At 40.1% G+C, this 17,199-nt stretch overlaps 1 protein-coding gene across 2 annotated transcripts; it reads left to right on the forward strand.

Annotated features, from left to right (window-relative positions):
* Window positions 1-3,164: 3,164 nt before the first annotated feature.
* On the forward strand, window positions 3,165-16,817 carry LOC124878341 (meiosis-specific nuclear structural protein 1-like). Of its 2 annotated transcripts, XM_047382229.1 has the most exons (8): window positions 3,175-3,527; window positions 4,813-5,084; window positions 6,609-6,762; window positions 6,875-7,121; window positions 14,129-14,229; window positions 15,182-15,332; window positions 16,216-16,389; window positions 16,676-16,817. In XM_047382229.1, the coding sequence occupies exons 1-7, from the start codon at window positions 3,445-3,447 to the stop codon at window positions 16,384-16,386; spliced, it is 1,179 nt and encodes a 392-aa protein (XP_047238185.1). In that variant the 5' UTR covers window positions 3,175-3,444; the 3' UTR covers window positions 16,387-16,389; window positions 16,676-16,817. The 2 variants fall into 2 exon arrangements, 1 of the variants encoding a protein (XP_047238185.1); XR_007040722.1 differs by lacking the exon at window positions 15,182-15,332 and having other exon boundaries at window positions 3,165-3,527.
* The last annotated feature ends 382 nt before the right edge of the window (window positions 16,818-17,199 follow it).

The raw sequence follows: 17,199 nt of genomic DNA on the forward strand, positions 1-17,199 counted from the left end.
TTTATTATTATCTATGGAAGGAATTACTCTTTTTGTGTTGTTTTGGTCTAGTTATGTTATTTTTTGTGGCACCAGAGACCTTTATTTTGTACGTTGCCCGACAGGAAATGGGGTGGAGAGAGGGGTCAAGGAGCCAGGACCGCTTCCATAACAAAAGGAATCTCAATAGTGTTGCATGCACTTGTATTCAGCCTTCTTAAGTTCATAGAGCCAACTTTCACTGCTATTACAGCTGCAATGGATCGATAGAAATTTTCAAGGTCCGGCATATTCTTGGTACCAGAGTAAAAGGGGCTAACATAAAATGTTTTTTATGAAAAACAAAACCGAAAACCATGTAGATTTCTTTCATTATTCACTTCACAAATACGTGCATCTTCATGTTCATCTGTCTCATAAAATCCAGTGAAAATACATTGAAGTTTGATGTTGCAATGTGACAAAATGTGTAAAAACTAAACACAATGTGAAATCTTTGGCAAGATACTGTTGTTTATTTGTTGGAGGTTATATTAAATCATTTTAAGACTTGTTGAGGACCAAGTAGCTAATTTTGGCATTAAGTTTGTAACCAGTTATTTACATATCAAAGAAAACACTCCATAATGCAAAGTGCTTCTTAATAATCAGCACCCACCGTATGATTTTTCATCATTTAAGCCTTGCTCAGCTGTTTAACATGGCTGAAAAGTCCCAAACAACCAACAGATAAATATTTTATCACAGAAACTGCAGAAACACCAGCTGACATAAGCTCAAAAACAGGAAAACTTGAGGACGATGAAGCATCACATCCTCAAACGGAAAACCAAAATTAATGTCAGCAGCTCAGTTTTCTGGCTTTGTTTTGATCTCCTGTCTGTCCGCCTCCACTGCTGTAGCACGTTTTGTTGTGGCGAGGCCCGTCATGGGTCGGCTGGGTTCACACCATCTTCAGAGAATGGGGGTGAAGGCCTTCGAGCCCACTAATAACCCCCTTTCATGGCCCGGTTTCAAAGCTCCAGTCGGCTAACTACAGAAGAGGCTGGCTGCCTCCATCCACACATCTGGTTTGCATTAAATGGACACATGTGGACTTTGTTTTGGGAAGTGTGACTGACGTGCATCCAAGCAGCCATAATGAAAAGTGGATATCTGAAGCTGCAGTTTTAAGCTGAACTTTGTGGAGATACCTTCAGAAGGAGAGAATTGCTGACAGGAAGTGTATGATGTGGCTAAAGTTTATCACTGATAACGGCATAAGTCTGAAGGAAGATAAACTCAGGAGAAACTAGCTGCCTGTTTCTTACATGGTTTGTCCCCAATATTTAAATCACAGAAATGTAAATCTGAATGTAGCTGCTGTAAAGCTACTTTTTAGAGCAAGTGTGTCATTTTTCTCCCACAAAGACATTGGATTCAATTCAGATTCAGCCCCCTTTAATATGATACCCCTAGATAAAATCCAGTGCAACCTTTACCTTTAACCTAATTAGGAAACAGAGTCCGGCTGTGTGTGGTTTAATCTCGGTATAAATGCTGCTGTTCTGTTTCTGGCCTCAGAGGTTTGTTAGAGAACATTAGAAAACAACCAGCATCATGGAGACCAAGGACCACAGCAGACAGATCAGGGAGAAAGATTAAAACAGGGTGAGGTTCTAAAACAATATCCTAAGTTTTGAACATCCCACAGAACTTCAAACCATCATCTGAACATGGAGAGAGGATGGACCAACTGCTGACCTACCAAGACATGGACGTCCACCTAAACTGAGAGGCCGGGCAAGGAGAGCTTTAATCAGAAAGGCAAGAAGCCCATGGTAACTCTGGAGGAGCTGCAGAGATCCCTAGTCCTAGGTATACCAAAGTATTCTAAAGCCAAATCTGAGGCCATCTCAAACCAGGTTATCAACCAGAGAATTATTACAACCACAGCAGTAGATTTGTAATGGGCATCAAAAGATTGGCACGAAGGAACCCAAAAACAGGAATAACAGACATAAAAGGCAAACTATATATTAAAAACAACTGAAGAGGAGCATCAAAGCAAAGGTGCAGAAAAACTAATTTCTTAAAACATCAGTGTATAAGACTAAGTAAAGAGATTCAAAGGTGGTAAGACAAAATCTAAAATCCTTAAACCCAAGGTCAAAACCCGCAGACCACGACAAAGCGTTACAGTAAATATTTGCATGTTAGCAAAGCTGTATTTCATCCCTGAGTTTGGACCTATCAGCTAATTTTATCTATTTTCACTCCATCTGTGCACATTATTTAACATTGTTGCTTTTCACCTGGCAGCCATTCTTTGAAAATGTCTCCAGTACAATTCCCATCGAAGACCTGCATCTAGGCCAAACAAAGCCTTTGTTGTTCCTGGCAGCAGAATTTAAGATTTCTCTCCAGTCTATCAGACCTGATTGTAATCACATTTTAGGCTCCAGAAGCTGTGATATGTTTGTCTCTTTAGAAACTGAAATCATTGTCTGTCCAAGACTTTCACGTTAAGTGAAACAAGAAGTTACAACAATAATAAGGTTCCCTTCAGACTGTAAATGTTTGTTGTCGCCTCATAAATTAACAGCATATTTGCTGAAGCTGTGCAGCTGTCTGAGGAAAGTTAAGACATGTCCAAATATTTGCACAGAGCCACTCAGAAGCAAACTTAACCTGACATGAACTGTAAATAAACCCATTCTGCAGCCTTTATTGACCTCTGCTGGTAAACGTAGAGAACAGGCTTAAGATTTAAAACATGAATGGTTAGCATTTTTCTCCAGCTTACATAAACTCACAATGAGCCTATTATATGTTTTCATGGTACTCAAAATAACACAAAGATGTCTGTATTTGCTTTATTTTAGCTTTCTTCCTGGTGTTTGGACCAAATTTCATTGCCCTGCAAAAGTATTAACATTTTCTCGTGTTACAATCACACATTTTAATATATTTTATTTCCCCACAGCATGACGTTGCCACCACCATGTTTTCTCATAAAGATAGTGTGCTCAGGGTGATGTGCAGTGTTGGTTTTCCCCTACAAACGTTCTCCATGTAGACTCAAAGTTTCACTCTTCTGACTAGATCACCTTCTATGTTTGCTTTGTTCTCTACATGGATTGCGACAGGCAAGTGCTGAAGGCACCATCGTAACGTTAAACGGTTTGTTATTTTATTATAGTCATATTTTCTTAAACGTTCTTAGTCTTTTGCCACACGAAAATAAAGACGGACCATTACAGACAAAATCAGTGTGGTAAAACGGTAAATTGGTTAAATCAATTTCGGATCAAACTGTTGGAGAAACGAATTTTCGGAGCAGTCCCTGAAGGCAGCATCGTGAAGACCAACGGTTTTGCAGTTTCTCTGTTTAAATCAAGTTTAAAAGCATGTCTGTGAGTAATAATTTGCCAGAAATAAAACTTAAAAAACGAAAAATTCAGATGTAAAGAAAAACAGGGAACCATGGTGGATAAAACCAGTTTGATACCTCAGGAGAGGTCGTTATTGTTGGTTCAAATTCGGTATTTGGAGGACGAGTTGGAGAGGTGAGACCGTGTTGTTGTCGTTTTTGATACAGTTGTATAAAAGTGTACACATGTCTATGTTTTTACTTAAAATAAAAGTCCAAGTGCTTAAGTTATTCTAAAAAATACGTTTTGCTAACGGCATAAAGTGTTATGACCACAGGGGACGCTGTTGTTTCTATGACAACCTGTTAACAGATTGCAGCTTCCTAGAAGATAATAAACAAGGAAAAATAAAGAATAATATCTATTTTAAACTAAGATACACAGATCACTCATTAATTGGCAATGTTTTGATGCTGATAGTTTTTCACAATCTATAAAACGTCTCTGCAAATAAATCAAATCGCAAACATTTGTTTGTTCCACTTTTAATTAAACTGTTTAACGACCTGTTGGCAGGAGTTGAACAGAAACAACGATAAGTGATGGTTTGTGTTTTAAGATGTGTAGTAGGATTTTTTTTTTACATGTATTAATGGGGGTGGGGGGTAATTGCATTAGATTTCATCATGGCAACATTAAGTTATACCATCGCAGTGGCATATTTTTCTAATATTGTGCAGTATATTGTTATCTTTATTTTTATTAAAACAATTAAATGTGTCAGAGCATTACCATAAAAATAAAATAAGATTCAGCATCATCAGTTAATTGATATTGGCGCCAGTTTTCTTTTATTGCACATTCTGTGACCATCAGATATTGACTCTAGAGGGCGCTGTTGACTCGTTGGACCTAAATACAGATAGCAACATATTCTGATATATGTTATCATAAAATGTGACTGCACGTTGATTCAGAACAAAACTGTTTATACCTGAAGAAAACATTTTCTCCTTCATTATATGAAAAGAAAACTTAATTTACCTGTGATTTATAAGTAGGATAGAAATACAGATGGTCATATAAAGTCGTCTGATAGCTGTTGCCTAAAACATGTTGACCATCCTTGAACTTAAAGGAAACAGTTTCAAACCAAATCCAGCTATTAGGTAACGTTCCTGTTTTTCTGCTATTTACCCAGCATATTTGGTGGTGTTTTTGTTGTCAAGCAGAGGGTAGAGATTGTCTGTTTAATCATTGTCTACCTTTGCAGGTTTGGTCATTTCACCTCCAACATTCTAGGGTACAAATTGGTGCCGCCTGTTACTCTACATTTCTTATTGACCATGAATCAATTCGTGCAACATTTCAAAACATTCCTCATCACAACATTTCACTTTAACATCCTTCGGTCACAGTTTTGTGCAGTGTTTCTGTAAAAATCCAGCTGAATCCTGTCATGTCCCTGTTCCTCCTGCAGATACGAGCTCACATATGAAGAGCTGGAGAAGCAGAATAAGGAGCTCCTCTCACATTACAACAAGCTGGAGAATGAAAAGAAAGTCAAGACTGAGCATTTGAAACGCCTTGTGGCTGCAAAAGAGAAAAAGGTGAAGGAGTTGCGTGAACAACTGATGACTCAGCATCTGACGGCCAAACTGGACAGAAAATCCCTGCAACAGGAACACAGCCGGATGAAGCAGGAGCTTCAGGAACAGATAAATGAGCTTCAGGCAAAGTTAGGGAAGCAGGGTAAGACTACTCACAGTTTTTAGATGTAGAGCTGCACTATAGATTAAATCGCAATAACTATCACAATTTTCACCATCTGCAATCGCTCAGTTGCAGAAGGCTGCATGGATGTAATATTTGCTATTATATTTAATTGTATTTAACATTATGAACTGGATCAAAATAAATAAGTTTTAGGTAACATATATCTGAACTGGAAGTTAAGTATAGTGCCTTGATCCAATTTGAGCTGTAGACAGTGTTGTGAAAAGGTATTTGCCCCCTCTGCAGAGTTCCTCTGGTTGTTTCTTTTTGACACTCTTAAATGTTTCAGATCATCAAGATAATTTTAATATGAAAAGCAGTTTTCAAATGATAATTTCATTTTTTATGGGAATAAATCTATCCAGATCAGCCGGACACTGAGTGAAAATGTAACAGATGTCTAAGCCTAATAACTGGTCACCCCACCCTGGGCAGTAAGAACTGCCATCAGCTTAAAGCTTTAGTCATAACTTACAATGAGTCTTACCTGAATTAAAATTGTTTTTATTCAGGTATATTGAAGGTTTTTCCAGCATGAATGGGCAGTTTGAAGTTATGCATCTCAATTGGATTTAAGTTCTGACTTCGACTAGGCCACTCCAAAACCTTAATTATGGCCTATGTTCGACTGGTGGTGTGCTTTGGATCATTGTCCTCTCGCATCCCGAGTGCACTTGAGCTCAAGATCACAAACTGATGGTCGGACATTTCTGCAGGAGAAATTTCTGCAGTATTCATGGTCCCCCCAATTACATCAAGTCGCTCAGCTCCTGAAGCAGGAAAGCAGTCCCAGACCATTACACTGCCAACACCGTGTTTGACTCCCAGTAATGATGGTCTGTTTCTGAAATGCTGTGTTAGATTTACACCAGATGTAGTGGCCTCCTAGTTGATCTCATTCCTTTAAATGCCGCTGAGACATATGGTTGGGTCCTGTAGATTTGTGTAACGTGCTATAGGCCTTTACAGAGACTGCTGGATCCAGGATGTGTTCGGGTGATTTATTGTAATAAGACATGCGGATATCACAGTAGTGGTACAGAATCTGGATTTGGAGGCAGGAATATTGAAGGGATGGATATTGGATTATAAAAATAAACCAGAATAAAGTAATAGCGGTCAACAAAAATCACGGCTACCTGACGACCTCTCTCCTGCCCCACCCAGGTGAATATGCACCTTTCAAAGCTCATACACACCTGCACGCACGCAGCGCGCCAACGCCCATACAACAACCAATGCTCTCCACATGAGGGCAGGAGACACACACACACACATTCACACACAAGGCAACAGTAACATGTGTATCTGCATCTGAATAGAAAGCTTTAGTCTTTCTTTTGCTTCTACTGGAGAGTGCAGTGAGCCGTTTTCTCCTTCAATAATGCTGACCTTGAAGAAGAACAGAGGTGCGTTTAATGTCAACAATAAACCGCCCAGCTCGTTAACATCTGCATATCTCCTCAGGTTTGTGTTCACCCTCCTGTGTTTTCCTTCCAGCTGTGGCGTTGGAGCAGAACGAGAAGCATATCATGGAGCTGAAGCAGCAGGTGCTTGAGCGAGGATCTGAAGAGTTGGAGCTTTCCAAGAAGAAAACAGAGCATGAAGCTATTATTCACAGCCTAAAGAGGAATGCAGAGCTGGACAGTGAAAAGTAAAGTGGGCAACAAATTTAAAGTTTATTTTACTACAGAACAGTTTATGCTGATCTCTTTATGGCTCTAAATAAATGCTTCCACCTGCTGTCTCCTGTTGTCCAAACCCAGGTTAATCCAGTATTTTCAGGATTATAAGGAGTATACCGAGAACACTGAAGCTGAAATACTTCTTGCAAATGGGAGGGCGTGCCACAGGAAGCAGCTTTCATTTGAGTCGTTTCTGCGGAACGAGGAATCGATTCTGAAGGAGAAGATTGGTGACCTGCAGCGCCGACAGGGTCAGCTACGATCCACCGGTCAGGGCCTCATGAGAAAGATTATCAGTCTGAGACCAGTCCAAAACCTCAACGAGAAGGTCTGTGACTTGGGCTGCAACTAACGATCATGTTATTAATCGCTTTTTCTGTTGACAGATATCAAAAGGTGGTGAATGGGAGATTTTTTACAGGATTTGAAGCAGGTGAAGCTAAGGCTAGGCCACTTGAGGAGTTCTGGATTGTGCAGATTTACAGACAAAGCAGGTTTTTCATGTTAAATGTAAACTTTTTACATTTTTTGTATTGTCGGATTTTTAAAAATTTTATATTTTTGATAGTCGCTTTAAACATATTATGTTCTAATTATTGCCCAGGGGACACAGTTGGACATTTACCCTGTGGGAAATGTTGTCAAAGTGCCCCCTCTGCCTTCAGATCTGCTTTAATTCCTTGTGACACATATTCAACATCGAGTCAGAAGCATTTCTCAGAGACTTTGGTCTAGAGGGTGACGCGGGAGTGGATTTTCTCTCCTGTCCCATCCCGCTCCCACAGAAAAATGTCTTGTCCCATCCCAATCCAGGCCAGCATTAAAAAAAAAAATCCTGTCCCGTCCCACTCCTGGTAAATTGACTCCCACTCCTGTGACTCTCCCATTTTTGTTTTCTTCATTTAGTCTTTTGGGAATTTCTTTGTTTGAAGGACCAGTTAGGTCCCTGTTTTTAGCTGTAGTAAAGGCCAGTTAAAGTAAAAAGAATAATAATGAAGAAATAATAAAATATCAAACAAGGAAACAGACCATGCCTATCTTAGTTGAATAAACAAAATGTACATAGTTGTATTTTACTCATTTATTAAGTGATTGTTTCCTTTGAACAATGACATCACTTTTATGTTTCAAGTTGCTGAAACGAAAGAAAAATGCACCTAGCAAGAGAACTGTACTTGTTGAACAAAAGGGCAAAAGCCATTACCTTCATAATTTAGAAACTGTACCTCAATGGTTCACGGTCCTGGTCCTCAGGGACCCCTTCCCTGCTAGTTTTAGATGTTTGTCTGCTCCAGAACACCTGATTTAAATTCTGACATGACCTCCTATACAGGCATCAAGAATGGAGGGTCAAACTGGACAAAATTAATACAATAAAATCATCATTAAATAAATAAATGTTGTGAATGTCCCATAAGTGAAGTAAATGTAACATGAAAGAAATGTAACATTAAATGTGCCATTAAATTAAAGGTACCGTTTATTTATTTAATACATCATTAGATACAATAAATGTACCATTATATCATGAAATGGACTATTATGCAATTAAATGTGCCACTGAATAATTAAGTATAATTTTAAAGACGACATGACGTAATTAGTGGTACATTTAATATTTAATGATGTATTAAATAAATTGTACATTTAATGGTACATTCAATTTTTTTCTATTTCACAACATATTTATTTAATATCTTCCCTTGATGAAGCCTTTCTATGAGGTCCGTGAGGGGACATGGGAGAATTGTTTTTCTTTTGCATCCCCACGCAATACTTGTTCGGTAATATTTGCGACTTTCCTGTCAGCTCTATGAGTTTAATAGATAAGTCCTTACTTCTGACTTTACGTTACAAATCCAATTTTACCACGTCCAGTTCTCCACCTGCGTTTGCTCCCTCCATTCTGAACGCAGGTGGAAAACATCGATCAGAAGCCCTGTTGGCTTGTGGGTTGTGTAGTTCGTTTGACTCGCATTATAGTTTATGATTCTTAGAACAAAATTACACAGTTGCGGCGTCGATCCAAGTTTTTTTTTTTCTTAAAGTTTATAACAAAGTCTCAGTTTTACATTTCCAAAGACAATTGATCCTAGTTTATTTTCCCTCCTATTGGTTAGCTCCCGCTCCTGTCTGCTCCAGTTAATTTTTTATCCTGTACCGTCCCAATCACGTGATCTTTACTGATGCTGTCTCCCGTCCCGCGGGATTCCTGTGGGAATCCCGTGACCCATGGGACTCCCGAAAAAGTGTCAGTCTCTACTTTGGTCCATATCGATATGATGGCATCACACAGTTGCAGCAGGTTTCTGGTTCCACCACATTCCAAAGTTGCTCTATTGAATTGAGACTGTGGAGGCCGTTGGAAATACAGGCAACTCATGGACATGTTCAAGAAAGCAGGTTGAGATGATCTGAGCTTTGTGACATGGTCCATGTAGCGACTTCGATCCAGAACAATAGTCACTGCTGGCTGAGTAGGGTTTTCTACTGTGACGCGTCTCCAATAAGCCATGATAAGTTCCATTTGCGTTTTGTGTATTTATTTTAAAACGTATGACAATAAACTTTGGTTTGATCAAACAAATACATCGCTTATGATCAGAATTGTGAAATAACGTTCAAAATAATGATCTAGGTGGTTGAGATGACGGTCAACGGATGACGGATTCTAGAATTGCACCGCTCAAGGTGGCAGCAGGTTGGAGTAGCTCTGTTACTTTTGATTCTGATTTATTCTTTTTTGGGAACTATTCCTCTTGTGGTGGATACAGTTGATTTTTTTTTGTATGACTGTCCACTCCAGTGTCGGATGCTGCGCAGCTTGGAGGATTTTTCTTAATACTTTCTATTTTTGGACATTTGTTATGATGCATTGCCATGGCAACGGGGTTGTTTCTTACAACCGGGAGCAGCTTATTAATATCTCAAAAGCTCAAATAATACTTCAACTACAACCCCAAATCCCTGATGAGTTGAAAAGGAGACGCCGTGGATGCAGAGCAGGAGCTAAGAGAAAAGAGAGAAGGAGGAAGTTCAAACCATCTCTTCCGTCGATTTTGACGGGCAATGTGAGATCGTTGTGAAACAAGTTGGATGAACTCCAAGCCCTACAAAGGACCCAGCCAGAGTACCGGGCATAGAGTATTACGTGTTTTACTGAGACATGGCTGCAGGATCATATCCCCGACTCCAGCGTCTCTCTGCCGGGCTTTTTAACCATACGAGCAGACAGAGATTTAAAGAGGAGCGGCAAATGTAAAGGAGGTGGACTGGCAGTACTTGTGAACAACAGATGGTGTAATCCAAGACATGTTACTGTGAAGTGTTATCTCTGCAGTCCAGATATTGAACTGTTGGCAGTAAGTTTTCGTCCATATTATTTACCCAGAGACTTCACCAGTGTTATTTTGGTAACAGTTTACGTTACACCTTCCGCTGTTGCTGACACTGCATGTGATGCCATCAGCTCAGTTGTTGCTAAGCTACAGACACAAAACCCCAATGCTTTTGTGGCAATTTCTGGTGATTTTAACCATGCTTCACTCTCTGCTATACTTCCAACGTTTCAACAATTTGTCAGCTGCTCTACCAGAGAAAACAAAACATTAGATTTGTTTTATGCAAATGTCAAGGACTCGTACATCTCTACAGCAAGACCTCCTCTAGGCAAATCAGATCACAATCTTGTTTTTCTCTGCTCGAAATATAAGCCCCTTGTTCAGAGACAACCTGTAATAAAGAGGACTGTGAGAAAATGGTCACAGGAAGATGAAGAAGCTCTGCAAGGTTGCTTTGAGGCTACAGACTGGGACGCACTGTGCCAGCCACATGGAGAGGACATCAATGCCATGATGGAGTGCGTAACCGACTATATAAACGTCTGTGTGGATAACATCATCCCCACCAGAACTGTGAGATGCTTCCCCAATAACAAACCCTGGATCACCAGTGACCTGAAGGACCTGCTTAACAAGAAAAAAAGAGCCTTCAGAGAGGGAGACAGAGAATTATTGAGGATTATACAGAAGCAACTTAAAGTCAAGATAAGAGACAGCAAGGAGGTGTACAAGAAGAAGCTGGAGAGCAAGCTCCAGCAAAACAATATCAGAGATGTGTGAACAGGGATGAAGAAGATTACAGGCTTCAAGCAGAAGGAAGATCAGACCAATGAAGGTCTGGACAGAGCCTATGAACTGAACACATTCTTCAAAGGTTCAGTTCAGAAACAAGCTCAGCATCCTCCTCTCCTGCTCACAGCCAAACAGACATTCCATCTTCCTTTGACCCACAGGCCCCACAGCTGTCCAGTAACACCTCACATTTTTTATCTTCCACCTCAGCCCTAGACCCTTCTGCTTCTACATGTTTGCCTTCAACCATATCAGAAGATGCTGATGCTTCCTTTGCTTCCCCCTTCCACCTGTGTGTCTCAAGAAGTCAGGTGAAAATGCAACTGGAGAGACTGAATAGGAATAAGGCTGCAGGTCCAGATCATGTCAGCCCTAGAGTCCTGAAGGCCTGTGCAGAGCAGCTCTGTGGGATTCTGCAGCACCTCTTCAACTTTAGCCTGGCCCAGAAGAAGGTTCTGGTGTTGTGGAAGACCTCCTGTCTTGTTCTGGTACCAAAGAAAACTCACCCATTAGTCCTCAATGACTATAGACCTGTTGCCCTGACATCTTACATCATGAAGGTCCTAGAGAGACTCCTGTTGGCCCACCTGAGTAAGCAAACAGTAAACCATCAGGATCTCCTTCAGTTTGCTTATCGTTGTGGAGTTGGAGTTGAAGATGCCATCATACACCTGCTTCAACAAACCCACTGTCATCTGGACAAAGCCAGTAGCACTGTGAGGATCATGTTCTTTGATTTCTCCAGTGCATTTAATACAATCCAACCTGATTTGCTTTGTCAGAAACTCCAGAAGACTCAGGTGGAGGCCTCAACAATCTCCTGGATCAAAGACTACCTGACAAACAGACCACAGTTTGTGAGAGTGAAGGGTTTTGAGTCTAACCAGGTAGTCAGCAGCACAGGAGCACCACAGGGGACGGTACTCTCACCATTCCTTTTCACTCTGTACACCTCAGACTTACAGTACAAGACAGACTCTTGTCATCTGCAGAAATACTCTGATGATTCTGCAGTCGTGGGGTGGATCAGAGATGGTCAGGAAGCTGAGTACAGGAAGGTGGTGGACCGCTTTGTGGCATGGTGTGGAAACAATCATCTCATTTTGAACGTGACTAAAACAAAGGAGATGATTGTAGATTTTAAGAGAAAAAGGAATAAGTCAAAAACTATTTCCATCATGGGAGAAGAAGTGGAGGTGGTGGAGGAGTATAAATACCTCGGTGTTCACCTGGACAACAGACTAGAGTGGAGATGCAACTGTGAAGCCATCTACAAGAAGGGACAGAGCAGACTGTACTTCTTGAGGAAGCTTAGGTCCTTTGGTGTTTGCAGCAAGATGCTGCATATCTTCTATAAGTCTGTTGTGGAGAGTGTGATCTCTTCTGTCATCATCTGCTGGGGAAGCAGCATCAGAACCAGGGACTTAAAAAAACTCAACAAGCTGATAAAGAAGGCTGGTTCTGTTCTGGGGACTCCTCTAGAACCTCTGGAGATCATTGTGGAAAGAAGGATTCTTCATAAAATGAAGAACATTATGGAGAACCCTGAGCATCCTCTTCATGAGACTGTCCTACAACAACAGAGTGTCTTCAGTCAGAGGCTTCTTCAGATCTGCTGTAAGACGGAGCGCTACAGGAGACCCTTCCTGCCCACAGCCATCAGCATCTACAACGGCTCTTTGAGGAAACCTTCATAATATGAGCTATAACAACATTTAATTTCCCTTTGGGATTAATAAAGTATTTTTGAATTGAATTGAATTGAACAGAAAAGTTTGCAAAAAACCCTTCACCCAACAACTATCTGTTGGGAACGCCCATATCAGCTAAATAACTGAGACCACACCTCCAAGCAATCACCTGAAGTGTAAAAAAATCTGAACACCTGTGCCAGCATTACAAATAAACAGAACCAACATTCACTTTGGCTCTTACAGTCCATTTTCCTGCTGGAGGATGAGTGCACTGTGGTCATGAAGGGATGGACATGGCCTTGCCTTGCCTTACTCAGTGAGGCTTTGGTTTTTAAATGATGCTCAGTTGGTACCAAAAAAATCCTACACCCTAAGGCCACCGTCACCAGCCTGAACGTTGAGACAAGGCAAGATGGATCCGTGCTGCTGTGTGGTTTACACTAAATTCTGACCCGACCGGCTGAATGTTGCAGGAAGACCATTTCAAAATGTTTGTTTTTTATTAGCAATATTTGTGTTTGTGAGGCTTTGACTGCAGATGTTGTAAATACTTTTATCATTAAAATACAACAAAATATCATGAAAACATAGTCCATATTGCCCATCCTTAGAGGTGAGTGCATCTTCTTTGGTGGAGAAGCTGGTCCTGCCGAGACCCAGCCTTGCAGTTACATAATAGCTCAGATTAATGGGACTCTTCTAAGCTGCTTTGCTGTGCTGCAGAGTTTTAACGATATCTTAAAAAAATTGTTTTCCAGCTACTGTAAACATAAAATGATTTTGTGACATAAAGTTACACTGTAGAAACCTTAAATGAAAATCAGAACAAGACAGATTATCTTCCAGATGATGACTGTGATACATTCCCTCACTGCTCCTGCAGCAGATAAAATTAAAATGATCAGGTCACATATTGTATAATCAGTGTGAAAACTGAAGTTAATTATTTTGTTAGTTCTTTATTGAACAATAAAACACAACAGATCCACAAGGAAACAAAATGTTCAGGTGAGATAAGAAACCCCCAAAGACCTATTATAAACTTCACCACAGCTAACTTCAAATTACAACTGGATTAACTTAAATGGACTTAACCCTAAACATTAAGACTGAATAGAAATGAATCATGACAGAGCATGTGCCAACTAAAGGGGAATCAAAAGGAAGATCTAATAGATACATCAAACTTCTCATAAAAATCTTAGTAAATAAATAAGAACAAGAGAACAAAAATAATTTAAGCCCGAAATAGAAAGCTGCACTTTATATATAATTATTTCATAATTAAACCCCACCATATACTATGTTTATTAATACAATATGAGAGGGGGAGTTGATCTACCTTCTTGTATCTTGATTGTGTTCTTCACTGTATGTCATAAAAAAGTTTAATAAGGACCTAAAGATAAGGTCAACAGGGGGTTAATTTTATGAATAAAAACACAAGCATGTCTTTATATCTAAATCCTATGGTTCAGTGACAATTCTTTTACTGTCCTTGTTTTTAGGATGTGAATCTTCTTAAGAAGACATTCCAGGAACTGAAAGAGGAGCAAGATGAATGGATGAACAAGCAGGAAGTCACTCTGACTGAGAATGAAGCTCTCAGGTAAAAGCTTGATCTTTTTTACAACAGAAAAGGTTCTACAGAACCTTCCGCAGCAGCATCAACACACTGCAGGCTAAAAGCTCTTAACTCATTACCTCACAGGGCGGGACACACTGATTCCAGCTCTTTAGTTCATTTCCTATCAGCTTCCCTGGTTGAGAACAGGATGTAGAGCTGTGACTGGTTTCCATCTGGTCAGCATACCTGAACAGATTATAACTTGGTCTTTCAGAGGTTATGTCACTGATGTAGAAGGCTACATTTAACACCCTTCTCTCTGTAAACCTGCTTCATAGTTTTACTGGCTCTGCTCTGCTATTTACTGAATAGAATTTAGTCCTAATGGGTCTCTGGACATTTGCTTAGCGAAGACTGTAATAAATATTGGCATTCATTAAAAAAAGAAATAATATACACATATTATTTCTGTGGCGGTTTTTAAATAAGCATTTCTTGTTACCAAGGGATGTATAAGATACATTTGTCCACATAGGATGGAAAAAAGTAAGGTTTTGACGACCAAACTTTTTTTTTTTTTTGTCAGAATTAATATATGTCCACGTTAGACACATAGACCCAGATAAAACATCCCCAAATAATTCCAGTTTGTAAAAATGTGATAAAAAATCTACTTTATATTAAACACTAAAACTCTTCTGTAGTAATCGTTAAAAGACTATACTTTGTGTCTATGGGAAACTAGTGGGTTAAAAATGCCTGGACTTGGCTGATATACTAACTAACTAACTAGCTAGCTGAAACATTTTTATTAGCTTATCTTGCCTATTGGGTGTTTCCTTCCCTTTCTTGAGGACATTGATTTTTAACATTGAGATCTTTCAGATGTATACCTTTAGTTCTCCATGAAGCCTGCAGGCCCCTCAGATGATGTTTAGCTGAGATCAGCACCTCCATGTCTCTAAATGTTCTGTATTGACTGGTTCGGTTCTAGCCAGGAAATCAGCAGAGTGTCTAAGAAGTACCACCAGAAAGAGGCCAACATACAACAGCTGGAGGAGGAGTTAGAGAGGGAGACCAACAGGAGGAGACACCTGGAGGAAGTGAAGGAGGAAGCAGTTATCATTCTTAGACACATACTGATGGTAAAAACAGCTCAGCTCTGAAATGTCAGTACAGCTGCTTTATTCTGTCTTACAAAGACCCAAGCGTCCCGATCTCTGTGAATGCTGTGGTTCAGGACGGGAGGAATAAAAAGAAACCTGGTGATAGCGATGATTTTACTTCCCTGAACAAAAGTTTGAACAGATACATGATTATTTTCTGCTAGAAAGTAAAATAATGTCCCGAACATCCACTAAGATTAGTTAGAGCAAGAGGCTGTATTTGTATCACACAAACATCTGTCTTGTCCGCAGGTCCGGGAGTCTTGTCTGGTTTGTTTTCTAAAAAAAAGTATAATTCTTCTTTTTCTCTGTTGCTCCCTTTAGGGGGCGCCACAGCTGCCTCTATCTTCCCCTCTCCCTAGCGCTCTCTTCTTCACATCTCTTGTTCTCTGTTTCCGATGGTTGACCCGAGGTACTTAAACTCATCCTCCTTCAGAACCTCTTCTCCTCCCTCAGATCATACCTCCACCTCTCTATGCTCTCTGTTCTCACTACAGATCACTGTGCTGTCTGTCTAAACCTGATAACAAGGAAGAAGATCTGTTCAAACATGTTCAGAACCAACATTTGTCAACAAGGATTTGGACTTTAATTCATACTTGAATTATGTGTTAAAATTGTGCAGAACTTTGAATTTCTCCCAGACATTTCCCAGAGCAAACAGCCTTATCAGACAGAGCATCACTAACAAACACGGTGGTTGTGGATGTTCGTTTTATAAGAGGTCAAAGTTCAGATCCTCGGGCACTCATCTTTTTCTTGGACATGCAGCAGGGAAATTTTGAAACATGTTTGTCTTTTAAATGTTTCATCTGTTTTTGCAGCATTTGCCTAGATGTAAATGTGTGTTTGTCCTCTGCAGTGTCCAGAGGATCTGCCTGAGGCTCAGTGGAAGATCTGGAGGTTGGTGGAGATCCTGAACACAGCAGCACCACAGCGAACAGGGCTGACCTCCAACAACTCCTGCAGGAAGGCCAGCAGAGGGCAGAAACTGCATTCCTCTAATCCAGAATCCCTAATCCATCATCTGTAGCAGGTAGTTCTAGAACCGTATGAGGCATAACATAGCAAAGACTGGATCAGAACCATCTTCATGTAAAAGTGAAGTTGGATAAAAAGCTCCAAAATGTGCTTATAACCACTAAATGTTTGAAACTGGAGGTTCTGCTCCTACTGTGATTGGCTTGGTGGTGTGGTCCAAACCTCCTTTAGTTCCATGTTAACATCCAGGATCAGTCACAGTTTTTTAAACAAAATGGATATTTTATGCAAAAATGTCACTTTAATTTTTTGCTCATGCAAATGTTTTCTGTTTCCATCAGAAATGAGAAGCCGTCTGGTGCTGTCGACCCGTCTGACCCAACTCCCCTGCAGTCTAATTCATTGATTGGAACCAAATCCATCGGGCCGTAAGGAAGAGCTTTTTAACGAGTCACAGAATCCCAATAAATATTTCAAGCACTGCTTCTGTTGTGATTCCAGGTATTTAAACTTCAGATTTTAATAACGTTCCTCTTTGCCTCGTTTACAGAGTTAAACTTTTAGAACTATTTTCATCTCAGTTGAAGGAGGCTCTGCAAGAGTACAGATTATTTAACAAAGAAAAATGCTGATGCTGCTGATGGACCGGGTTATTACCTGAAGCTTCTCACATTTCTGCAGCAATACCTGAATGACCGACCAGCTGCTGCAGACAGTTTCCCTCCAGAGTTTCTAATTTTCTTTAATTTATCACATATCTCATGTTTTCCAATGCTAATCCAAAAGGACAACATTAAAACTGGTTACGGATAGATAAAGCAGGCTTACGTTAAGCTTTAATCTCCACCCCATGGTAGCTAGACTT

The sequence above is a fragment of the Girardinichthys multiradiatus genome, chromosome 12, assembly GCF_021462225.1.
Source record: "Girardinichthys multiradiatus isolate DD_20200921_A chromosome 12, DD_fGirMul_XY1, whole genome shotgun sequence".
Classification (NCBI taxonomy): domain Eukaryota; kingdom Metazoa; phylum Chordata; class Actinopteri; order Cyprinodontiformes; family Goodeidae; genus Girardinichthys; species Girardinichthys multiradiatus.

Excerpts from the sequence above, each read along its gene's own strand:
- LOC124878341 (XM_047382229.1), top strand. The coding sequence starts at position 3,445 with ATGGTGGATAAAACCAGTTTGATACCTCAGGAGAGGTCGTTATTGTTG. Across the intron at positions 5,085-6,608 it reads GGCAAAGTTAGGGAAGCAGG|CTGTGGCGTTGGAGCAGAAC; the intron begins GTAAGACTACTC and ends TTTTCCTTCCAG. Across the intron at positions 6,763-6,874 it reads GCAGAGCTGGACAGTGAAAA|GTTAATCCAGTATTTTCAGG; the intron begins GTAAAGTGGGCA and ends GTCCAAACCCAG.